Raw genomic sequence first — 26,902 nt, forward strand, 5'->3', positions numbered from 1 at the left:
TGGATGTTAACTATAGATTTAGAGATAAGATATCTCATGTCAATATTTAGCCTAATTTTAACTAAAGGTAGAACTTTAAGAATTAGACTTGGATGCTTACCTGAGAATTAACCATTCCATAAATATTGTTCTAGGTTTTGTAGTGCCTCAAAATCTTACTATGTATGTTGGATAATTTCAAAATTTTGTGATGAGGTTAACTCATACAAAAGCATAAGCAGGTAACTTTGAGGATGAGAAATATATAACTCAAAGGGCTGAATCATACCTTGCATATTCAAGGCCCTAAGTTGGATCCCTGTTACATTCCCCCCTTCCCTAAGCTCTTTGGGATGTGACCTCAGTTCTGCAGGACCTAAGCAGCATTATATTACCAGGCATTGAACCGGTTGTTAGGCCTGTTGGTTAAATACTGCTCAGAGGTGTTACCAAAACCCCTTGAGCACTGTGGAAGGTCCTGCCCTCCCAATAATAATTTGATCAAGGTAGCAGGAGTATTGGTTTATTTTTCAAGGCCATCTTATAATATCATGTGACGTTTCTTACATGCCTCACTGTAAAGCACAAGCTTTTCTGCCATTTTTCACTTTTATAACATTTCTTTGAGTCATTTACAATAAAGCATCAAAATGATTATAATCAATTCTTATTACATTAGAACAGTGTTAGCCAAAAAAAAAAACATTATTTCCAGCTTTTACTCATTTAATGATCTAGACTTGGATTGTCTTTTGCTGTTTACTAAAAAATGGTAAAATATTCAAATGATTTTAGGAGAAAATGTTTAATGCCACCCTTCTACCTTTCAAAGGAAAATGCAAAATGACAGCTGTAAACAAACAGTTGTCAGAAATTTTCCCCAATTACATATACTCGTACATAAATTCTATTACATCTATAATAATTATACTCCACACACAAAATTGAGAGTGTTCCAGGAAGTTATCAAGTATCACCTAAGAAAATACATTCTAAAATTGCTAATATACATCCACTGTAAATATGAAACATTACTAATGTCATACAAATCTTGAGCAGTGTACTTCACCTCTCAAGATATGAGTGGAGCAATTCCTAGAAATCCATTTTTAGGGGCTTCTGAAAGGACATAGTGGGGAAGGGTTTTAAAAAGGCCAAAGATGATACTTCCTCTAGCATGTTACTTCACCAAAATTTGGTCATTATATCTTGAAATAAAGAAGACCTAATAACAGGATTTTGTAGGGTAAATGAGAATTCTAGTGTGGTATTGAAAATTCTTGATAGCACAGGGAATCTTTATATTTTTTTGAAAGATGATTGAAGTAGAAGTGAATATAATTTTTGACTTGGTTGTGACATTTTTCTATCATGTAAAAACGTGTCTGATCATTTGGTGTTTCAATATCCTCTTCAAAAGAAACCCAAAAGTATAAAATGGGATTTCCTATATTAACATTGAGATTTTTGGTTTTGTATTTGCAACTTGTTCAAAAATAAATATAACCTATTATCTTCTTTTCTTTTTAAGAGAACTGGAGCTACTGGTAGCACTCGTTGGCCTAGACCCACTGCTTGATGTGGAATTGGAAGCTGGGAGGTTCAGTTCTAAATTTTTCACTGACACCTGAGAACTAGTGGTGCTTGGGCTCCTAGATGACCTAGAAGAAAAACAGAATTAGTGTACAAATTAATTTAAAATGTATACTGTAGGAAATACCATGCCTGATAAAAGAGACCCATAAATCCACAAGTTAACTTGAGACCCAGACCTATATAACATTACTAATAAAAATATTTTAAAGCATAAATTCATGTTTAAAAAAGAATGGCAAGGTAATGAACAACTTCACTAGGAAAGTTCAACTGTTTTTATGAAATGTTTTTTATTTTAATTTAGAAATGGGTCATTAAGTATTTGTAGAAAATAAAGGTAATTTTGTTAAATGAAGTATGAGAATTTTAATACAGGCAAAAATGATTAAAAATAATTCAACTGGAGAGGGAAGTGAGATGCATATTAATAGGATAAAAATGGAGTCATTTACAAAACAAGCAGCATAAAATACTGAGATATTTTAATTTTTATATAAACAAATAAGTGACTAGGGCATTTGCCTACAGCTGACCCGGTATCAAGATTTAGCATGGGCCCCAAAGCAGATAGTACAGTGAATAGGGTGTTTGCAAATGGCCAACATGTATTTGGTCCCTGGCACCACTTATGGTCTCCATTCCTGAGCACTACCTGATGTCTCTCCCCACCCAAAAATAAGACCAGCACCCCAGTGAACACTACCAGTAGTGACACCTGAGCATAGCTGAGTGTGACCCCCTACACGCACACACACAGTACAATGTGCACCATGTTCACATACAGAAAAAAATTGGGGTTTATTTTTTCCTAGACACTTGTTTTAAGATGGCACCTTTAATATAGTGGCTACTAATGTAGGAAATTAGAAATTTAATTTTTTTTCAGAAAAGTATGAAGACTGTTGGTTAAACATCACTGATAAAATTCTGGATAACAAAACTGAACAAGTACAACTTTCTTTTTTAAAAAATCAACATAAAATTCTGACTAAATTTTTATGACTTTTCATAAAAACAGTCTGGTGTGGGGAGTGGCTAAGAGACAGCACGTTAGTAGAGGGTATGGTGTTGGAACACTTAAGCATGAAACTATTTTAACAGTACTGTAAATTATGGTGCCTAAAATTTTTAAAATCTCAGAATTACTGAGATATTCCATAACCTTATGCATCTAAGTTAACTCTTATGATTTGAAATTTTTCTTTAAAATGAGATAGTATAATGGTTAAGGCAGGGTTAAGGTGCTTGCCTTAGTTCTATACCTAGCAATACCTAGCACCGCATAGTTTCCCAAGCACTGCCAGACATAACACCTGAGCCATCCCTCCACCCTCAAGAATGGCCCCTTTATCAGAACTGGCTATGCTAGATGCTGGTAGGTAGAAAGTGCTCAGTCACAGTCGAACATAGTAATGCTAGACAAGGGAATATAATCAGATTCAATAGTTTGTGATTTGCAAGTTTCACTTAGAGTAGCATTTGTGACACTTAAAGACAGTTTTTCAATCAACTTACCTTCCTAATATTAAGGAAGCCTGTGAAAGTGATGTGGAACTCCGTCGATGACGTGAGCTAGCTACAGGCAGTTCTAACGCATTCTGGAAAAATAATTATTAACAGCATTTTAGGTTAATTTTATTAGTTTTGACTTTATCATTAAAAACAAATTAGGGGCCCGAGCAGTGGCACAAGCAGTAGGGTGTTTGCCTTGCATGCAGCTAACCTAGGAAGGACCGCGATTCGATCCCCCTGCATCCCATGTGGTTCCCCAAGCCAGGAGCGATTTCTGAGCACATATCCAGGAGTAACCCCTGAGCATCAATGGGTGTGGCCCCAAAACCACAAATTAATTTTTATGAAGGTATTAAATATTTAGCAAGGGATAGAGCCCAAGTAGTCTACCCAGATTCAATCCCACCCAGTACATCAAGTCTCCAGTAGCCCAGAAAACAAAAAGTATATTTAACTTATGTAGTGGATGGGTGGCTTGCAGAAGAGTATTTATTTGCCTTGCATGTGTGAAGCTGCAAGTTTTATTCCCAGCACCCAAAAAAAAAATTTTTTTTTTAACAAGAAGGTACTGTTATTGACCTGTTGAAAGAGTGTTTGAAGGACATCACGGAGCTCAGTATTTTCTGTGACATCAATTAACATATCATCAATGTTCTTGTGGAACTCTTTGGATTCACGAAGCTTGATGTCTTGTTCTTCGAGTGTTTCACCTTTTGTATCTTTCATTAGACGGATTTCTTTGACGAGTTTTGCACACTGTTGTGAATAACAAGTGCTATTTAATATATATTATAAATTTATTTAAATGCTATATATAGCATTTAAATAAATATAAATATAAATATATATATATATATTGCCACACCTGGCGGTTCTCAGGGATTATTCCTGGCTCTTTGCTCAGAAATCACTCTTGGTAGAATCAGGTGACCATATATGGGATGCCAGGGATACAACTGGGGTCAGTCCCGGGTTGACCAAGTGCAAGGCAAATGCCCTGCCTGCTGTGCTATCGCTCTGGCCCCTATCTAATATTTTTTAATGGATGAAGGGGAACTTGGGTTTATTATTTGGAACTCAAAAGTATGACAAATCACATTTTAAAGAGATCATTACCTGTTTAATTGCTCTCTCTATCTTTGGCTTCTGATCTTCGGTTTCTCTATTTAGTTGAGATAAAAGATCCTGCTTTTCTGCTAATTTTGCATTAGCTTTCTTTGTTAAATGTTCTAGAACATCTAAAGTGTTTTCCATGCTCTGCAGGAAATAAAGTATTAGCATAGTTATCGGTTAGTGTCAAAACATGCATTTTCTTAAATAACGTAATTGTTAATAGAATTGACTAAAGGTCAAACCTACTCAGCTGAAAATCCATGTTTAACTTACAGTCAGGCCTTTATTTCTCTGAATTCTACAGTGGTAACATCCACAGTAGGTGGTATCTATGTATACTAAGGCCATTGATAGGGGAAAAATCCACAGTCTACATTTAAGTGGACCCATGTGGTTTAAGCCCATGTTGTTCAAGGACCTATTAACATAGAATTCTATTGATAGATATAACTATAGTGGGTTCATGAATTAAGAAATTTTGTTTTTGTAAAGTAAAAAACATGTTTTATTGGAAGGTACTGATAGTAACACGCAGAGGATAAGACAGGGAGAGAGTGAAGAGTAATGTATTCCAGAGAAAGTATGGGCTTTTCCAAAGGTGGGGGAGCCCTGATACATAACCCAAGCATGAAAGTAGGAAAGTCCACAACTTAAGAGGGCAACATGTGCTTTGGCAACATGTACCCAGGCAACACATATGCCAAGTTTCATATATAATTCTATTGGAAAGTATTTTTATAGCAGTTAGGAGGAAAATAAGTGATTTTAAATAGTGACTCTAGAAAACATGCATTTTTTTCAAGATCCATAATGTATCTATCTGATATTTCATCATTAGAGAAAACATTTTATAGAGCCTCCTTACCAAACATTTTCTCCTTCAGTGAGGTGCTTTAATAATGACTTTCTAAATGATCATCTTTCAAATAGTTTTAAACTAATTTTAAATTAATCTTTAATTTTAAATTAATTTCTTGAATTAATTGAAATTGAAACAAAAGTTCATTAAATAGAGATTAGTGAATAGATAGATCATAATCAGCTATGATTCACTAACTGAAATCGAAGTTCATAAAATAAAGGTTACTAGTAGAAAATAATAAATTACTATGATTCATTACTTAACATGAAATTGTTGGAGGTCCATCCTGTACACATCAACAGTGGGATTTTAATCAATTTATTTTCATAAATGAGAAGAGATTCTTTTGCTGTCTGTTTCTCCGAGAAATTGTCTTTATAACAATAAAATGGGAATAATAAAATGATGGATTATTTTATAACTAATGTCTCATTACTTTTTACCTGGATATCTTCCTGTAGTTCTCTGATTTGTCTTTGTTGATATCTGCATTTTTCATCAGCAGCTCTTTTCCGTTCTTCTAGTTGTTTTTTCACTTCATACTCTGCACCTAGAAGTTTAGAGACATTTTTAAATTTTAACATGATCTGTATAAAGCAATCTTAGCCTTACATATATTAAAGTTCAAATATTTTTATTATAAAAGGTTAAATTTCTTTTTTGTTTGTTTTTGTTTTTGGACCACACCCAGTGACTCTAGGGGTTACTCCTGGCTCTGTGCTCAGAAATCGCTCCTGGCCATTTCTTCCCATTTTTTGATGGGATTAAATATTTTTGTTTTTGTTTTTGTTTTTTATAAAGGTCTGTCAGTGCCTTATATATTTTGGATACTAACTCCCTATCTGATGGGTATTGGGTGAATAGTTTCTTCCACTCAGTGGGTGGCTCTTGTATCCTGGGCTCTATTTCCTTTGAGGTGCAGAAGCTTCTCAGCTTAATATAGTCCCATCTGTTTATCTCTGCTTCCACTTGTTTGGAGAGTGCTGTTTCCTCCTTGAAGATGGTTTTAGTCTCAATGTCATGGAGTGTTTTGCCTATGTGTTCTTCTATATACCTTATGGTTTCAGATCTGATATCAAGGTCTTTAATCCATTTGGATTTTATCTTCCTACATGGTGTTAGCTGGGGGTCTGAGTTTGATTTTTTGCAAGTTGCTAACCAGTTGTGCCAACATCACTTATTGAATAGGTTTCCTTGATCCATTTAGGATTTCTTGCTCCTTTATCAAAAAGTAAGTGATCGTATGTCTGGGGATCATTCTCTGATCATTCTCAAGCCTATTCCACTGATGAGGGTTTGTCTTTATTCCAATACCATGTTGTTTTGATAACTATTGCTTTGTAATAGTTTAAAATTGGAGAAAGTAATGCCTCCCATATTTCTTTTCCCAAGGAGTGCTTTAGCTATTTGAGAGTGTTTATTGTTCCAAATGAATTTCAGAAGTGTTTGATCCACTTCTCTCAAGAATGTCATGGGTATCTTTAGGGGGGATTGCATTAAATCTGTACAATGCTTTGGGGAGTATTGCCATTTTAATTATGTTAATCCTGCCAATCCATGAGCAGGGTATGTGTTTCCATTCCTGCGTGTCTTCTTATTTCTTGGAGCAAGGTTTTATAGTTTTCTTTGTATAGATACTTATTCAAAGAAGAAATACAAATGGCCAAAAGGCACATGAAAAATACTCCACATCACTAATCATCAGGGAGATGCAAAACAAAACAACTATAAGGTACCATCTCTTGCCGCAGAGATTGGTACACATCACAAAGAACGAGACCAAACACTGCTGGTGGGAATGTGGAGAGAAAGGAACTCTTACTCACTGCTGGTGGGAATGGCATCTGGTCCAACCTTTATGGAAAGCTATATGGAGATTCCTCCAAAAACTGGAAATTGAGTGCCAATACGATCCATCTATACCACTCCTAGGGATATACCCTAGGAACATAAAAATACAATACAAAAATCCCTTCCTCACACTGATATTCATTGCAGTGCTATTTATATAGCCAGACTCTGGAAACAACCAAGGTTCCCTTCAACAGATGAATGGCTAAAGAAACTGTGGTACATATACACAATGGAATTTTATGCAGCTGTCAGGAGAGATGAAGTCATGAAATTTTCTTATACATAGATGTATATGGAATCTATTATGCTGAGTGGAATAAGTCAGAGGGAGAGAGATAGATGCAGAATAGTCTCATCTACGGGTTTTAAGAAAAAAATAAAAGACATTTTACAATAATTCTCAGAGACAAAAGAGATGAGGCTGAAAGATCCAGCTCACAATATGAAGCTCACCACAAAGAGTGGTGCGTGTGATTAGAAAAATAACTACACTGAGAACTATCATAACAATGTGAATGAATGAGGGAAGTAGAAAGCCTGTCTCAAATACAGGCGGGAGGGGGTGGGGAGGAAGAGATAGGGAGCATTGGTGATGGGAATGTTGCACTGGTGAAGGTGGATGTTCTTTATATGACTGAAATCCAACTATACTCATATCTGTAATCAAGGTGTTTAAATAAAGATATAAAAAAAAAAGAAATTACTCCTGGCTTGGGGTACTCTGAGACGCCGGGGGATCGAACCGTGGTCTGTCCTAAGCTAGCTGCCCAAGGCAGATGCCTTACTGCTTGTGCCACCACTCTGGCCCCTAAAAAGTTAAATTTCTTATCTGAACTTGTTGAAAAATTTTCACATGTAGCAGCCTTTGTTATTCTTTTAACAGAGCAGCCAGTGTGATGCTGTTTCCTTGAAATTTGAAAGCAATTCACTAGAGAAGTGATGGAAATAACAATACAGCCCTTATTGCAAAAGGAGGTAGTGATTAGCTTTTCTGGCCTAATCCAAACATGGTATGTTTTTATTTGCTACACCTCACTATTAAATAGCTATAGCTTTTACTGTGTACCTTCATAAAGACAAACTCAATTTCCTACTCACTTGCTGGAGTCACTTTTTGAAAAGACTTTTTGTATTTATAGTTGCAGCTATTCATCACTTGTAAGGTGTTTTCTAGAGCTTTGATTTCTTTTTCAGCTTTGCTGATCTTCGCATCCAAACTGTCACCTTCCCTTTGAAGCTCTTCTTTTTCTTGAGCAGCCTATGAAATACAGAATAGGACTAATTAAATATAAGTACTGTCTCATGGGGAGAGCATGTTTCCAGGCAAGAAATATTTAACTCACAACAATACCAATTTTCCTTAGAGCCTACACCTAGTACCAACTGTTTATTTTTTTGCAATTAATTAAGAATAAGAACAAAAGCTTAAGGTTTTCATAGCAGGAAGAAAAGTGATGAAAAGATAAGTGAGCAAACCAAATTTTACACAAACTTCTCTAAAAACTGAATCCATTTATGAAATACTGTGAAGAGAAAAGGGTTAACTAAAATTTTGAAGGTTTCTAATCAATGAAATGTAAGGGACATATTTGTCTCTGAACTGGAAAAAACTCAGGAATGTTTTCTTGTTTAAAATTTTAAAGAGGAGTAAAATATACAAGAACCCAGTACAGTAGATGGTTCTCATTTCAAACCCAGCTCTATGTGCTGATATCCCAATATCTTTGACAATTAAGTAATGTTAAAATTAAAGAGCAATAATGCATACTAAAATTGCAACAAATGGAGATTTCCATGGCATCTGCACAAGGACATGAATATTTAAATTTATGAAGTATCCTGTATCTTAAAAAGAAAAAATACTGGAGCCAGAGAGATAGCATGAGGATAAGGCAAATTTGCCTTTCATGCAGAAGGTGATTGTTTCGAATCCTGGCATCCCATATGGTCCCCTGAGCCTGCCAGGAACAATTTCTGAGCATGGAGCCAGAAGTGGCCCTTGAGCGCTACCAGGTGTGACCCAAAAATCAAAAAAAAGAAAAGAAAAGAATAAATGCTTCATGATTCTACTCTGAAGCACCCCATGTAGTCAAATTTACAATGAAAAAGTAAATGATAGTTGTCAAGTGTTGAGGGAAGAGAAAATGTTACTATTTAATGAGCTGATTTAAGTTTAGGAAGAGAAGTTCTGAAAATGGCTGGTATTTTGGTTGCACATGAATGTGACCTGTTTGCAAATAGAATCTTTACAGATGAAACCGAGTACAATAAAGTCATTAGGATGGTTCTTGATCCAGTATACCTGGTGTCCTAGTGAGCATGAGAAAGTGGGTGCTGTCACAGACATCCATAGAAGAAGACATCAGTTTAAGGATTTAGGCATACGTAGTGATACTTCCATAAGGAACACTAAACACTAACACAAAACTCCCAGAAATTAGGAGACACTGACTACACAACATAATCCTCAGAACTAAACAACCCTACCAACCCAGCATCTCAAAATTCTAGTCTCCAGTTCTAAGGAGTAAAAAGTATACTATTTATTCAAGCTAGTTTGTGCACTTTAAGGCAGCCCTAGTAAATTAAGGGTGAGCAACTTTTTATGCAAAGGTAAAAAGAGTAAATACATTGGACTTTATGAACCACCCATTCTCTGTTAAAATAGCTCTGCTATTGTATCATGAAAACAGCCATAGACAATGCATAAGTGAGTGCCTTGTGAGACACATGCTCTATCAAAGAGCCATATTACTTTCCATACCTTGACTATATTACCCATATTACCTTTATTACCAGCATTACCTTTATTACATAATAGGCCTGTGTTTTCTCCTCTTCTCCTTCAGGAGGCAGCATAACAACAATAATAAGTTCATATCTGTTCTTCAGCTTGTCAATTTTACTTAGTCGCTCATGATATTCAGCACTAATATGAAAAGGGAAAAGTAGTAAAATGAGAAACTGCACTTTAAAAATACTACTGGATATACAAAAATAATGATAGAGAAGACATTGACATTAAAAAACAATCCCATTCACAATAGTACCACATAAATTCAAATATCTTAGATTCAACTTAATTAAAGAGGTGAAAAACCTATACAAAGAAAACTACAAAACACTGCTTCAAGAAATAAAAGAGGATGCAAGGAAATGAAGACATACACCCTGTTCATGGATTGCGAGGATTAACATAATCAAAATGGCAATACTCTCCAAAGTGTTACACAGGTTTAATCCCTCTAAGGATACCCATGACATTCTTCAAAGAAGTGGATTAGACCATCCTGAAATTCATTTGGAACAATAAACACCCAGGAATAGCTAATGCCATACTTATTAAAAAAAAAAAAAAAGAAGAAGAAGATGGGAGGCATCACGTTCTCCTACTTTAAATTGTACTACAAAGCAATAATTATTAAAACAGCATGGTACTAGAACAAAGACAGCCCCTCAGAGAAAAGGAATTGACTTGAGTATTCATAGAATAACACCCCAGACATACCATCAATCTTTGATAAAAGGGCAAGAAAAACAAAATGGAGCAAGGAAAGCCTCTTTAACAAGAGGTGTTGGGATAACTGGTCAGCCACATGCAAAAAAGTGAACTCAGACCTCTTTATACACCAGGCATAAATAAAAATGGATTAAAGGTCATAAAATCAGACCTGAAATCATACAGCATATAAAAAAAAATGAAGATAAAAAACACTCCATGATATTCAGACTAAAGGCATCTTCAAGGAGGAAACACTACTGTCCAAACAAGTAGAAGCAGAGATAAACAAATGAGACTACATTAAACTTAGAAGCTTCTGGACTTCAAAGGAAACAGTGACTTGAGTACAAAGGTCACCCACAGAATGGGAGAAACTATTCACCCAATACCCATCAGATAAGGGGCTAATATCTGATATATACAAGATATTGACAAATTTAAAAAGAAAAAAATTTCTAACTCCATTAAAAAGTGTCAGAGAAGAAATGAACAGACATTTCCTCAAAGATGAAATTCAAATGGCCAAAGAGGCACTTGAAAAATGCTCCAAATCACTAAAATCAAGAAGATGCAAATCAAAACAAAGAAATAATAAACTGGTAAAAGACATGAGAGTCTGGGTCAGTAAAGAGGGGGGCTGGAGTGAACATGGCAAGTAAGGCACTTGCTATGAGCATAATTGGCTGGGTTGATATACTTCAGCATCCCATAAGTTAGTTCCCCTGAACACTGCCAGGAGTGATTCCTAAGTGCAGAGTCAGGAGTAACCCAAGGTCATCACTGGGTGTGGCCCAAAAACTAACAACAAAAAAGAATAAAGAACATTCTCATTCATGGTTTACCAAGTGGCAGAGGCTTCTTGTTTGTACTGTTTCCTCTTGCTGTCAATGCCCCACAAAAGTGAGGAGGGGCACAAGAGAATATGGTAAGCATAGCTTGTTTACATCACAGATAAGACACCTCACACTTAACTATCAAAAAGAAGCAAAGATGCCTAACCTCTGTTTTTGTTTGTTTGTTTGTTTGTTTGTTTTGTTTTGTTTTTAGGGCTACACCTGGAAATGTTCAGGACTTATTCCTGGCTCTGCATGCAAGAATTACTTCTGGCGGGAGTGGGGCGGGGTTCTGTATGAGGTACAGTAGGTCCAATTCAGTTTGACGGAATGCAAACACCCTACCTCTCCCACCATTTTTTCAATTTCAAACATTGCTTATTTGTTCATGGAGAACTATCATTTAGTTCAATGTAAGAGAAAATGGCCATTAAATTTCACCTCCCATCAATTAGGATGGTTGCTACTGAAAAAAGTATTGATAAGAATGTGATAAATTTGAAACATTGTGCACTGTTAACAAAACAAAACAAGACAGGCTTTATGAAAAACAGTAGAGCAAGCAGTTCCTAAAAATAGAAGCAAACGCAAAACAAAATCTGAAAACAGAAGTACCATATGATTCCACAATTCCACTTATAATTATATAGCCAAAGGAATATAAAGTAGGTTCTTAAAGAGTTATCTGAATATCAATGTTCCCAGCAGCCTGGCTCAAGATAACCAGAGGCTAGAAGCAACTAATGTTCACTGACAGCAACAGATTTAAAAAGTAGTTATTGTATATATAATAACAATTGGACATTATTCAGTATTTAGTAGAATAAGTTCTCATGTTATATGGATGAAAGCCTTAGGCTAAGTGAGATAAGTTAAGCAAAAAAAAAAAACACCAAAACAAACAAACAAACAAACAAACAAAAAACACCTATAATGTGACCTATAGGATAGATCTTAGTAATCATCAAATACATAGAGACAAAGTAAAATGATAGTGGCCAAGATCTAGAAAAATGAAAATTCTTTTAATGAGTGTGGAGTTTCAGTTTTGCAAAATGAAATTATCCTGAAGTTCTGTTGCACAACAATGTGAATTTCCTTAAAGTAGCTGAACTGTACACTTCAACATGGTCAAGAAGGTAATGTTTTGAGTTTTCTGGGGTTTTTTTTTTTTGCATTTTTGTTTGTTTTTTGGATTTTGGACCACACCCAGTAGTAGTATTCAGGGGTTACTCCTGGCTCTGCACAAAGAAATCACTCCTGGTAGATTCAGTGGACCATGTGAGATACCAAGGATAGAACCAGGTCTGTCCAGGTTTGGCCACATGAAAGGCAAACACCCTACCACTGTACTATCGCTCTGGCCCCAAGAAGGTAATGTATTGAATAGCTGAAAACAGTGTCCACTAATCTTATGAAATATGGCTATCTTACTGATCTTGAGAACAATGCAATTAAAATAAAAGTGATTATTATCCTCTGTCCCAAATTGAAAGAATCTCTCCAGCAGTTTTGTTTTGTTTTGTTTTGTTTCACACCCTTCCATCTTGTCCTCATGGTTTTCTTCAGGTAAGCTGATACTGTCAATGTCCACTGATTTGTCTTTATGTGAAATCTGATTAAGTCAGTCCCTTGAGTTCCTTTTGCTGTTAAAGGAAAAATTTGTACTTTATATAGCTAACTATTATTCCACTGTATAAATGTGCCACTTCATTACTCAGCCATATCAACATTGACTTCAATGAATTGGAGAGATAGTACAGCAGTTAGAATGCTTGCCTTGCCAGCTTCTATTCCTGGTATCCAATGTGGTATCCCAAGTACCACCAGGAGAGATTTCTGAGTGCAAAGCCAAGAGAAAGGTCTGAGCATGACTTAGTGTGCCCCCAAGAAAAAATATATATCCTTCCATATTTTAACTATTGTAAATAAAGCTGCACTAATGTTTTCACATTATTCTGGTACATACCCAAAGTGGTATAACTTTACCTCTTTCATTTTTGGTTCTTTTATCAAGATTTTCACTTTTCAAAGAACCAGCTCTTTGGTTTCATTGATTGAGTATATTATATTTTTAACTTTTATTCTTGATTATATTGGTTCATCCTTTTCTGATTTCTTCAGAGGAAAGGTTAGCTATTTCATTTGAAATTTTTCTTGAATATTTATGTGGGTTATACAATAATGAACTTCTCTTTTAATTATATTTTGCTGAACCCAGACTATAGAATCTAAGGACCATTCTCTTTATTTTTATTTTTCTTTAGGTATTTATATTTTAATTTTGTGATTAATCCAAGAAGTTTTCATAAGTTTGTTTCTATATGTTGAGGTTTTTCTATTTGTCTTTTATTTCTCATTCCTGGCATGTTACCATTCTATTTACAAAAAAATATTGGATAGGATTTCAAACTTCTCATATTTAAGAATACTTTTGTGTCCCAATATTTTCATCCTAAAGAATGGCCCCTGTGCACTCGAGAGGAACATTTATTTATAGGCTGTAATATCTACACCTATAAAGCCCACCTCATTGATTACTTCATTTAATGTCCTTCTGTCCTTGTGCTTTTGTTTTATCCCTTAGTTTTGAATGATCTGCCAAGTACTAGAAGTACTGTGTTGAGTTCCCCAACCATTATTATGACTATTGTCAGTGGATCCCTTAAGGTTTGTTAATAATTTTTTAAACTTAGGTATACTTTTAATGGTGCCCACATATTGATGACATTACATCTTGATGCATTGACCTCTGATGTTCATATAATATCCATCTCTTTCCCTGATTTTGACAGAACAATGTATTTTGTTAAACATGTACTGGACACAACTGATCCCTGTCCATGCTAAAAAGCAAGTATTCTATACTTCACTGCTATCACTGGATCACTGAACTATCAATTACCTAAGAGAGATCAAGAGACATAGTGAGAAATGACTCAACCAGTCCGGCTGCTTCTAACACAAACACCAGGACTGATTTTAGTCCAGTGTTCAGATTCTGCCAGCAAGTTTTTCCCCTCCACCAGGTGATTCACTGACATTAGAGATTAGAATGTCCAGTTTCAGTCTCCCGCTCAGTATAATCAGAGATGCCAAAAGCTTTGGACACTGATGCCATCCTTTGCCACATTAGGAACCCCTTCCTCAATTGAGCCACACTCCTTCAATTTTATACTTCCTAGACACCCCGACCTTCAGACACACAAATACTTGGGTTCCTCAGACAAACTGAGTTGCTGAGAATTTCCTAGTATTTAATTAATTAATTTAAATAATTTAATTTCCTAGTAATTAATTCCTAGTAGTGTTTAATTGTGTTTTAGAAGGTAGTAGAATTTATTCATGAGTTCTATACAACCATAATCCTAAAAGTCCCCCTCATCAACTTTGTTTATTCGTGAAGTGTTCCATATTTAAAAAAAAGAAAAAGAAAAAGAAAAAGCTCAGAACAGAATACATAGAAAACCTTGTTTCAGGTCATCATAAATAAAGAAACCCAAGGAGAATTGGATCCCAAAATTTAAGGTCTTAACTATGCAGAATAACATAAAATAAAATTCTTTAATTCTGGAAAATTTATATTGTATAAGATATTTTGGAATATACTGATGGCAACATAGGCCCTACCACAGCAATGGAGTCCACCAAGCACGGTAAAAAAAATTTCAAATTACCAGTTTTACTACTACTCTAAAGAAATTTGATGATAAAACTGTTCAGTATCAAGTATTATACAGAAATTACTTTTAACTGATCTTTTATCAAAAGATATTTTCTTATCCTTTATGTGACTATAAAAGACAAAACTTATTGGCCTTTCAACTTATGATGAACTGAGCATAAGTATTATATCTTCCTTAGTAAAATAAAAACGATTAGTAATCATTTAACAATCTGAAAGTAAGAAGACTTTTAAAAATGAAAAGAAATGGAATAAAAGTATAACATTTATAGCAGGGTGTGAAGTGGGCAGTGCAAGGATGGAGAAACACACAGAGAACCCAAAAATAAGACTGACAGCAACAAAAATAAGTCATGTTCCATCAAGGAAATCTGTAGAAAATCCCACAGTGAAGTGAGCAGTGCTCACTTCGGCAGCACATATACTAAAATTGGAACGATACAGAGAAGATTAGCATGGCCCCTGCGCAAAGATGACACGCAAATTCGTGAACCGTTCCATATTTTAAAAAAAAAAGATCAAGAGCAGTTTCTGAGACTGTTAACAAGATGACAATAGGAATATCTATAGAACATCAGAGATACATGCTTCAACTTTTCAAAGTGTGCAGATATAATGGCAGAAATTATTATGCATTAGTGACAACCTCCAAATGATCATCATTTTTATCACTTATGTTGGGATGAAGTATAAAGTAAAATAGAGCTTATTGTAATTCTAAGTTTCCACAGCAATACAATTTAATGAAAATGGAATTCCATATAGGAATGAAATTTTCATTGCCCACAATAAACTCTTAAAAGTACAAACTCCTTAGGTTCCTACTGGATAGATTAGCTCACAGCTTATACAACTAGCTCTTCCCATTGAGAAAGAGTATGCCTTTTTGAAGCAGGCATACTTGGGCTAATGGATGCTTTGATGTTCAAGCTCTTACATTGCATGTTCTTCCCACTGCACCACCAGGATGACTCCTGAGCACAGTGGGGGAGGCTCCCAAAGTTCCTCACTCAAAATATTAATTTCAAAAGAAAATCAGATCAACTAGTTATATTAATAATTATATATTATTGCTTATTTAGTACAAGTATAACAGATAAATGCTATCAGACATTTATGGAAAACTAGCAACAAGAATGAAAAGAGCAAAACAAGTAACAACAGAATAGACCCTAGCAGAAACTACTAAACATAATCTAATAAAGGCTGGAGAGATAGTTTGGCTAGAAAAGTGCATGCTTAGACTGCAAGTGGCCAGAGTTTGATCCCTGGCACCAACTGGTCTCTCAAGCACAGAGTCCCTGAGAATTCCAGGCAGGACTCAATACAAAGTATTTTAAGTAATAGCCTCTGAAAGATAAGAGTATAGTATATCAGGCTCAAGCAACTGGCATGCAAAACATATACTGTTGGTCTTTGAGTTATCTCCCCAGCTCTATCTTAAAAGTATGAAAGTAGTGCAAAGGGAGTTATAGAATAAAAGTCTAAGTCTTGTTATCCCTCTTAGTAAAGGAGTAGTTATAGGAGCTAATTAATCTGTAATATGAATATAAATGGGAACATCAAAGTTTCTTTGTAATTTAAAAATAACGCAACAAAATAGTTAAAATTAGGTTGTAAATAGCTTCCAAACAGAGAAGGGAAAGAATAACTTTAGTAATTAAAAAAAGTGTTTTTTAATTTAAAACAGGTAGTCATTTGTTCCTACCACATAAGACCACTATTTAACTTCTAGATATATTTTCTTTTTCTTTCTTTCTTTCTTTCTTTCTTTCTTTCTTTCTTTCTTTCTTTCTTTCTTTCTTTCTTTCTTTCTTTCTTTCTTTCTTTCTTTCTTTCTTTCTTTCTTTCTTTCTTTCTTTCTTTCTTTCTTTCTTTCTTTCTCTCTCTCTCTCTCCTTCCTTCCTTCCTTCCTTCCTTCTTCCTTCCTTCCTTCCTTCCTTCCTTCCTTCCTTCCTTCCTTCCTTCCTTCCTTTCTTTCTTTCTCTCTCTCCTTCCTTCCTTCCTTCCTTCCTTCCTTTCCTTCCTTTCCTTCCTTTCCTTCCTTTCCTTCCTTCCTTTCCTTCCTTTCCATCCTTTCCTTCCTTTCCTTCCTTACTTTCCTTCCTTTCCTTCCTTTCCTTCCCTTCCTTCCCTTCCTTCCCTTCCTTCCCTTCCTTCCCTTCCTTTCCTTTCCTTCCTTTCCTTCCTTTCCTTCCTTTCCTTCCTTTCCTTCCTTTCCTTCCTTCCTTCCTTCCTTCCTTCCTTCCTTCCTTCCTTCCTTCCTTCCTTCCTTCCTTCCTTCCTTCCTTCCTTCCTTCCTTCCTTCCTTCCTTCTTTCTTTCTTTCTTTCTTTCTTTCTTTCTTTCTTTCTTTCTTTCTTTCTTTCTTGTTTTTTTTTTTTTTGCTTTTTGGGTCACACTAGGCAGTGCTCAGGGGTTACTCCTGGCTCTACACTCAGAAATTGCTCCTGGCAGGCTTGGGGGACCATATGAGATGCTGGGATCAAACCACCATCTTTCTGCATGCAAGGCAAACGCCTTACCTCCATGCTATCTCTCTGGCCCCTAGATATATTTTATTTTTCAAGAGAAAAGAAGCACAATATCAAGAGCAATGTGTGTTTATAGCAATTTAGCAGAAATAGCCAAAATACTAGAAACATATATTTATCAACAAGTAATATATACAAAAATTAAGATAATTGTATACAATAGAAATTGAGGAACTCTGATATAGAGCCAGCATCAGCAACAGTTAAAAAATGAGAAGTAGTAAATAGATATGGTGCTTCCTAGTATGTGACTGACCCCAGTATAGTTTTCAAAATCTCATATGGTTCCCCTGAACACCACCAGGAGATTCTTAAGTTCAGAGCCTGGAGTAACCCCAAATTTTGCTAGAATTGCCCAAAGACTGAGGGGAAATAAAAGGGATTTGTGTGTTTGTGTGTGTGTGTGTGTGTGTGTGTGTGTGTGTGTGTGTGAGAGAGAGAGAGAGAGAGAGAGAGAGAGAGAGAGAGAGAGAGAGAGTTTTCAGATGAATGGAAAATAGACAACCAAGGTGAAGGGGGAACAGCTTTTCTAATATCAACTTCCCAACTTTTCATAATTTGTTGGCAGTATAGTATGATTACAATTATTACCTTATGCCCTGCCGTTCTTGATCAACTAATCGTATTTGAGATGCAAGCATTGTTTTGTGAACCTTAATTTCTTCTATTCGTTCCTTCATAGCTGTGATTAACTGTTGTTTTCTTTTTTCCAGAGAAAGAACTTCTTCTGCCTTACTGTGAAGTAGTTCTCGGGTACGTTTCACTTCAAGTTTTAAAAGATTATCCTCTATCATCAAATTCTATAAAAATAACATCAACAAATACTGAAATAATTATATCTAAAGCAAAATGAGAAAATCAATTTTGTATTAGTACAAAATTCAGTCTTGGGGCTAGAGAAAGAATACTGCATAAAGCATTTGCTTTACAAATACTCATCTCTCATCACATATGGTACCTCTTCCCTGCACCTTCCCCTTGCCCCTACCCTGCACCCCCAACCCCCTTGGGATTCTTGAATACTAAGCCAGAAGTAACTCCTGAGCATTGCTTGGCATAGCCAGAAATCAGAAATAAAATTCAAATTTCAAAATACAATTTTTTTCTTAACAATTAGCCTATTAGTAGTCATGACACTGGTTTATTTTCTTTCCTTTTAATTTTAAGAAATGTGCATTGGTAAAGGGTGTGGTACATTGTATGAATGAAATGCAATAATAAACAACTTTGTAACTATGTGTCCCAAAATATGATTCAAAGAATTTATTTATTCATAAAAAGTAAAACAAAAGGAAATGTATCTATGGTTATTCCAAGTTGCTTATTGTAATTCAATTTTCTATTAAAATTTTACTCAAATTTTATTTTACAATTTTATTGCAAAATTGAAATTTACTATATCCAAAAAACACATCAAGTCCTATGGATATATTCTGTATTTACAAAAACGTACTTGACACAAAAGTACACAAATAGATGTATGTGCAGTATTATAAAAAGCTCAGAAATAAGTACTTCAAAACACAATGCTTACTATTCCAGAAATAACTTTTAGAGAAAATTATATCTCCTTAAGGAAAAAAAAAAGATTATATACCTGGGGTTCAGAAAAATAGTAGATCAGGTAGAGCATTTGCCTTGCATGTGCCAAACCTGGTTTCAATCCCCAAAACCCAGATTGTCTCCCTGAGTCTGCCAGGAGTGATTCCTGAATACAGAGCCAAGTGTAGTACAAAAACAAATAAAAAGGTTATGTAACTTACCTTATATGTACCAAAATATATGTTCTAGATGAAGTAAATAAACATTATAAGAGATTAAGCCAATAAATCCACTAAAAGTAGTATACATTTGTCTGATTTTCAAAATGACAAAGAAATTTTCACATATAAAATTACATGGGGTACATAACCATGCCTCACAGTCACTGACATTTCCACTCATCAACCATTTCTAGACACTCATTTTATTCTCTAAATAGATCTAATCCAAGCTTCAGAAAATCATGGGTACAGGGGTCTTGCAGCTGAAAAGTGGAGCACTCTCAGGAGAAGGGACAGTCCCCAGGAGACAGGAGGACACAGGACTCCCCAGTCTGCCAAAGTCTTGGCAGTTGCACTCACAACCCATAATTGCCACCACACCAACTTCACTGCCTGACCACTGATCTCTGAGGAGATGTCTAACCTACCAAAACTCTAGGTATGCTTGTATTTGGGCTAAGGTCTTCAGGACTTTGTGAGAGTGAACGCAGATAACTTCACCCTAGTATTTTATGCTTACAGAAAGCCTAGTACCATAACCACACTTTACAGCTGCCATCACCAGCCACAGAACTTGGAATGCAATGTGACACCTCTAAATTTTTCAATGCACTCCCCCTCATAGGAACACACCAAATTAGGTTAAAGTAACATAGAAGTCACCGAAGGTTAAAATAATAACAAAATGATTAAACTAGTAACAAATAGCTTAGTAAACCTTGAGAGAGTGCTGTAATGGCCCCATAGCAATATATAATGATTTTCACAAATTTTCCTTTGCTGTAGTTTTTTTAAATAATTTCATTTAGTTATAAACAAGAAATATAAGGTAATATAAGCAACTTAACTGTAAACAAGCAATATAAGGTAAATTATTTTGTGCCTGTCAAGGGGGCAGACTTAAGAATGGATTGCAAATCCAGATGAAAAAATTTTACATTGGTGATGGGGTTGTGTTTGAACATGAAATGGCAGAAACAAATGTATTATAAACAACTATGGCAAACCATGATATTTAAAGTAAAAAATTAAATATGGGGTAGGATAAATAAAACATGATTTTATACTAAATAAAAACTAAATTACAATTTAAAGACAATTCTTACTATATGACATTTAGTATTTTTACATATGAAGACCTTTTCCTATTTAAAAGCAATTAAAATATATAAACCTAAAGGATAGAGAGATAGTACAATTGGTAGAGCTCTTACTTTATATGTTAACTTAGGTTGACCCCAGTTCAATCCCTGGCACTGCACTTGGTCATTGAAGTTCTGGCAGTACTGACTCTTGAGCCCAGAGCTAGGAGTGAGCCCTTAGCACAGCTGGATGTGGCCCCAAAACAAAATGTATGTATTTTATATACTCTAATATAATATATTTTATATATAAAAATCTTCTACTAGGATGAGTATACACACCACACACATATATATGTATGTGTGGCTTATATATGTATGTATACAGATATACATACATATACATACATACATATAAGCCACACATATATATACATATATACATACATATATATAAGCCATACCCAGTGGTATTCAAGAACTACTTTCAATTAGGTGCTTGCAGGAATATGCAGTACCAGGAATCAAACCCAGCATCTTATACAGCATTTCCTCAGCCTTATAAACATTTTAAGGAATATTTAACTTTTGAAAACATGGTCTATATTAAAAATGTTTTAAAGTTTAAATTAATTTAAGTAATTTTTAGGCCAGACACTATGGTACTCAGGGCTTATTCTTGGTTTTGTGCTTAGGATCATTCCTGCTAATGGTGGGAGAGCTAAGACAACCTTCTGAGGTGTCAGAGACAGAAAACAGGTTGGCTGCATGCAAGAAAAAACACCTAATTCACCGAATTATCACACCAGCTCACTAATATATTTTTAAATACAAATGCCAATTTTCTTTGAAAGAATGAAAGGAAATAATATACACTAATGCATTTTCTTATATTCAGAGATGTCAGTGACTTATTTTCTTATCAAGATTGTCATATATGTATGATTTCATCATACCTGTTTTAAGGTCTTTGTTTTTTTAAGTTCCTTCTCTGATGTGTCATTGAAGAGGTTTAGTTCATTTATTTTAGTCAGGAGGGCCTGTTTTTCATCAAGATTTTTAGCATTTAACTTTTTGATAAAGTAAAGATCATTCTGTAAAAATTTAAAGGCACATAAACATATAAACAATATAAATACATACCACTAAATGTATTTCATATAAACTTAACACTTATTACATATTTATAATCAAATTTTGTAAATCTTATTCTTTATGCTGTAATATTTCTCATATACATGGATACTCATATTAAATTCTATTCATTTTTACTTCCTATTGATATTTTAAAATTCAATCTGAATTCAAGAGGAAAATATTATGCATAATTATAAATAAATCTGAATAAATAGGTGATTATCTTTTAGGGGAGATAGAGAGGAAGAAGGAGCTCAGTTTACTGTTCATCATTCTGGAGATTCATTTTTTTGATTCAACTCAAGTTCCAGAAGGGTAAACACAACAGCAGTCTAAGAGAGTAAAAGATCCTCACTAATAGTACAAACTATGGAACCATTTGGTTGTAATTAGATGTAGCCAATCATAATGTACATCCTACTCATCTATGGTTTTCTTATTTCTAAAATTGAGTATATAAAAGTTCCCACCCTACTTGTTCATAGGGAATGTTAAGAAGTTTCTATCAAATGAGATATAGCAATGTTTTTGCACATAGCAGAGTATTATGTATTATGAATCATTATGTATTATCATTGTTATTATCATTACAGTGCTAGAGAAGAAAATGTTAGAAAATACTTCATTCCACTGAATGCATATGTAGGTCATACTTCAATACCAAAGGGCAGCAAGAGAATAACAAAAAAAACTGTAATTTCTAAAAATAAGAGTTCTGGGCCCAGAGAGATAGCACAGCGGTGTTTGCCTTGCAAGCAGCCGATCCAGAACCAAAGGTGGTTGGTTCGAATCCTGGTGTCCCATATGGTCCCCCGTGCCTGCCAGGAGCTATTTCTGAGCAAACAGCCAGGAGTAACCCCTGAGCACTGCCGGGTGTGACCCCCCCCCCAAAAAAAAATAAGAGTTCTGTTTGTTTGGGGCTACACTCAGTAGTACTCAGGGTTTATTCCTGGCTCTACATTCAGCAATCATTCCTGGCAGTGCTCTGGGAAGCATATGGGGTGCTGGGGTCTGAATTTGGGTCCAATGCATGCAAGGCAAGCACTCTACCCACTATTCTAAAAATGAAATTATTGAACAACAACAACAAAAATTAACCAGAAAAATTTTAACCAGAAGAAATTTGTTTCCTTTAAGGTACTATACTATTTAACCAGAAGAAGTTTGTTTCCATTATGCTAAGTAAGAAATGATGGGCCTTGGAAGAAAGAATATATAATAATTTGGAAATTGAATGCTCTAAGAAGGCTCATTAAAAAGTTAACAAAATAGGGGCCAGAGCGATAGCACAGTGGTAGGACATTTGCCTTGCATGCAGCTGACCCAGGATGTCCCATATGGTCCTCCAAGCCAGAAGCGATTTCTGAGCTATAAACCAGAAGTAATCCCTGAGCTCACTAGGCCTGCCCCCCCCCAAAAGAAAAAGAGAGAGAGAGAAAAAAAAGTCAACGAAATAGGAGCTTTATTTCACATGTAAGCCAATCGGGATCCACAGCATCAAATATTCCCCCAAGCTCCACCAGAAATGATCCAAGCATCGATAGAGCCAAAGTAACATTGAGCACAGTTAGGTGTGACACAATCACCTCTCCCAAAAAGGGTAACAAAATTAATTGTGTTTTTAATATCCTTATATATTTACTTTCTTATATTATATATTACTCTATTAAAACAAAAAGTTCCAAAAAATAATAATAAACAAGAGCACACTCTAGTGTACTTAAAAGGGGGTAGCTGAAACCATCCCCAAACAGCAAAAACAGATACAAATCAACTCAGGATCAAGAGACACATTCAAGAACAAAAATCATACTATTGTCCTGCGGCTTTGTGCCCCACATAATCCAAAACAGTACTGACTATACATACTGTGCTAAGACATAATTCTCCTATATTTCCCTTTATTCCAAAATAATGTTGTTCTTTAATTTATTATATGAGAAAACTAAAATCACAAATGTTAAAATAGTAGTACAGTCGGAGTCAGAGAGATGGCGCTAGAGGTAAGACATCTGACTTGCAAGACCTAGCCTAGGACAGAGCGCGATTAGATTCCCCGGCGCCCCATATGGTCCCCACAAGCTAGGAGCGATTTCTGAGTGCATAGCCAGGGTAACCCCTGAGCGCCAACCCCCCAAAAAAATAAATAAAATAAAATAAAAATTAGTAGTACAGTATTACATTTACATTTAAGACCAGATCTTTTTTATTCACAATATGCTGTTTTCTTTTTTTTTAATTTTTTTTTTAATTTTAATTATGACAACAAAGATGCAAAGAAAGAGGACAGGGTAAAGTTACAGTGGAAGCTCAATCACCCATAAACAGAATTCTCAGTAGTCCCATCGATGATAAACCTAATAAAGGACTTTAAAAAATATATATTCCATAGGAACACAAATTCCTCAAAACTAAAAATTCAGAGCAATACTCTCGAAAACCACTAGAAGATATTGATCACTGGTTTTAAAAATTCCAGTGGCTTCAAAATTGTTTAAACACTTTGGGGCTCCCCTTCAATCCTTTCAAGTTCACCTTAGTCAGAGTTCTTATTTAGACTCATTCTCTTACTCCCTCATTCTTACTTTTCAGTTACTTTTTTTTTTTTTTTTGATTTTTAGGCCACACCGTGGTACTCAGGGATTCAGGGATTACTCCTGGTTTTGTGCTCAGAAGTCATTCCTGGTAGGCTTGGGGGACCATATGAGATGCTGAGGATTGAACCCAGGTCTGTCCCAGGTCGGCGGCATGCAAGGCAAACGTCTTACCACTGTGATATCACTCTGGCCCCCTAAGTTACATTTTAACATAGACTTTGTGATAGACAGTTTCCTCTAGCATAGGTTTTATGTTACCATAGTATAATATAATACTTAATGATAAATAATAACATTTTCCTTTAAAAAATTCAGTTATTTGAAATATTGTCACTAAAGAGTTAAAGTAAAATATGTCGTAAGAGAGTAGCTTCTTCTATACATTTCAGTGATAGAGGCAATCAATGATTGTAGATACATACTAGAAAATTTGATACTATCAATTTTTAAATCGTATACTACATTTAAGAATTTTAAGGTATCATGGGCCAGGGATAATATACTAATTCTCTCTTATCTGTGTTATTGTGTACAAATTACTCTACCTTTACCCCCAAATAATAATAACATCTTCACTATACATTGATGAGGATTAAGCGAAATGAAATACTAAAAGCATATAATATAGTTAGCTTATAAAGTGTCTAATCAATAATGACATTAGATTCTCATAGAATAGAATAGAATAGGTATAGGTATTTTTATATATATGGATTGTCTGAAAATAAGACTCTCCAATGTAAAGTCTTAGGGAAATGGTTAATTTAGAGCAAAACAACCAAATAGAATTTTTGTTACATAAAACATTCTGGAAAATTACATGAAGCTTCTCAATCTGTGCTTCCAAAAGGTCAAATGTCGATTTTTTCTCTTCCAACACTTTTTTGAGTTCAACAAGTTTTGTTTCAAGGGTATGTTTTTCTTCTGAGTTAATTTCTCCCTTTAACCTTGACATTCTACGTTCCAGTTGTTGAATGTAATAATCCTGTAAGAAGTTATTTCTTAATTAGCAGAAAGAAACAAAACTATTTCTGTTAGTACAAAAGTACAATAAAAATTATACTCCAAGTGTCATAATTTACTAAAGTCATTTTAATCCTTCAATAAGTTATAGCATAAATTCTTTTATTCAAAGGGAGAAAGTACAAACTATTTTCAACTATCAGAGGAAATAATAGTGATATTAGCATTATGAAAATATAACAAAGCCACTAGAGAAAAATTTTTACTCTTCTACAATGATGAAACCTCAGTGAATTCATAGATGTTCATGAAAATGCCTTTTTATGTACCTAGCACAGCTTAGGAGCTACTCCTGGCTCTGCTCTCAGGAATTATTCCAGGTAGTGCTCAAGAGACCATAGGGATGCTGAGGATTAAACCTGGGTTGGCCATGTGCAAAAGACAAGTGCCTTATTCACTATATTATCTCTCTAGATCATCATACAAATGAGTTATTAGCATAAACTTTCTAAGAGATGTAAAATTATTAAAGTGTCAAATTTTCAGTCTGGAAAGACTCTATATTCATATTCTTTTTAAAGAATTATTTTAAATTATCTTTTAGCATTTGTAATTCTGAGAAACTGAGACTATTAAATGGGTAAATTGAGATGTAAAGAGAGGAGAGATTAAGAATTTAACATGAGAAAGAATATATAAAACTGAAAAGCTATTCTAACCTACTGGTCTAGGGGCAGGAGTGAGAAAGTCTATGTTTATATAATTAAGAACCTATATATAGTCTCTTAATTTCAGATATCACAACTCCTTGTTTAGTTTTATTTCAAGTCTAACTGCTATAGATAGGTTCCTTTAAAGCATTGTTATCCCTCACCAGAATCCCCATCTTCTTACTTGTTTAAATTTAAATAAACAAAAAAATATTTTTGAGTGGCAGGACAAAATAGAAAAGAAGGACTTCCTGTGATTTGTAGCTGGTCCAAAATGGAACAAAGCTACAGAAGCCGCAGAAAGACTTTTGCTAGAGGCTCTACAGGGCAAATGCACAGTAGGATCTTCCTAAACAGTTTTAGGAGCACAGGCCTGGGGTTAGGGATGCTATCTATGAACTCAGTTTGCTAAGGGAAAAGAGGCTCTGAGGAGATGAGAAGACCTAGAGTTAGGTCTCCTGGTAGTGATGTTGTTAACAATATAACATACCTGATGCATTACTAAAAACAGTATTGTAAATCACAGTGCTAAATGTTCAAAAATTCGTGTTTTAAAGAATCCATCATTCTATTACTAACACCATAGCATGCTTATTAATATATTTCCTTAAGATGCTAAAAACATAGGTATGACAGAGTACCTTAACCATAGCAACAATAATTAATTAATTAATATAAAACTATATAAAGAAAAGCACCTACCTGGTTATACATAATTTCTTGCTGCATCAAGGTTTCGAAATCTAGTTTACGCAACTGGTTATTTAAGTTTTTTAGAGCAGAACGTGTCCCTTTAATTTCTGAGACAATAGCTTTTTCTTTTGATTGCTCAGCCTGTAGTTCCTGAGATTTCTTATATAGCACACTTTTCACTATATTCAATTGGACATGCACTTCCTGATAAGAAAAATAGTCATTAATGGAACTACAATATATTGAGATATTTTATTTAACATAACTTAAAAACTCATTAATAACAATATGTTAACCCCTCATAAGAACATAATGCTCTTACTACAATTTCCCACAATTTCAACAAATCACCAATGCTCGTGATATTCTATTCCTAGTAGAGCAAGTAGTAGTTTTCTATTTTTGCATTATCATCTTGCTCTGTCAATTCAGTAATCTCACCTACATTACTGAAAACTGGTCATGCCACTCATATACTCAGAAAATAA

At 34.8% G+C, this 26,902-nt stretch overlaps 1 protein-coding gene and 1 non-coding gene across 2 annotated transcripts in view; one reads left to right on the forward strand and one right to left on the reverse strand.

Annotated features, from left to right (window-relative positions):
- Positions 1 to 1,120: 1,120 nt before the first annotated feature.
- The window catches only part of CCDC39 (coiled-coil domain containing 39), a 47,906-nt gene continuing 22,124 nt past the window's right edge, over positions 1,121 to 26,902 (reverse strand). The window contains exons 10-20 of the mRNA XM_049775910.1: positions 26,424 to 26,618; positions 24,869 to 25,033; positions 21,271 to 21,408; positions 18,061 to 18,269; positions 9,722 to 9,845; positions 8,015 to 8,174; positions 5,506 to 5,612; positions 4,204 to 4,344; positions 3,667 to 3,843; positions 3,091 to 3,173; positions 1,121 to 1,640 (exon numbers count right to left, since the gene is read on the reverse strand). Of these exons, the coding sequence (XP_049631867.1) occupies positions 1,490 to 1,640; positions 3,091 to 3,173; positions 3,667 to 3,843; positions 4,204 to 4,344; positions 5,506 to 5,612; positions 8,015 to 8,174; positions 9,722 to 9,845; positions 18,061 to 18,269; positions 21,271 to 21,408; positions 24,869 to 25,033; positions 26,424 to 26,618 (1,650 nt within the window). The 3' untranslated portion in view covers positions 1,121 to 1,489. The remainder of the gene's footprint in view (positions 1,641 to 3,090; positions 3,174 to 3,666; positions 3,844 to 4,203; positions 4,345 to 5,505; positions 5,613 to 8,014; positions 8,175 to 9,721; positions 9,846 to 18,060; positions 18,270 to 21,270; positions 21,409 to 24,868; positions 25,034 to 26,423; positions 26,619 to 26,902) is intronic.
- On the forward strand, positions 15,337 to 15,443 carry LOC126012934 (U6 spliceosomal RNA). Its single transcript, XR_007497276.1, has one exon. It is a non-coding gene; the product is annotated as a U6 spliceosomal RNA (small nuclear RNA).

Source organism: Suncus etruscus, chromosome 6 (assembly GCF_024139225.1).
Source record: "Suncus etruscus isolate mSunEtr1 chromosome 6, mSunEtr1.pri.cur, whole genome shotgun sequence".
In the NCBI taxonomy this organism is placed as follows: domain Eukaryota; kingdom Metazoa; phylum Chordata; class Mammalia; order Eulipotyphla; family Soricidae; genus Suncus; species Suncus etruscus.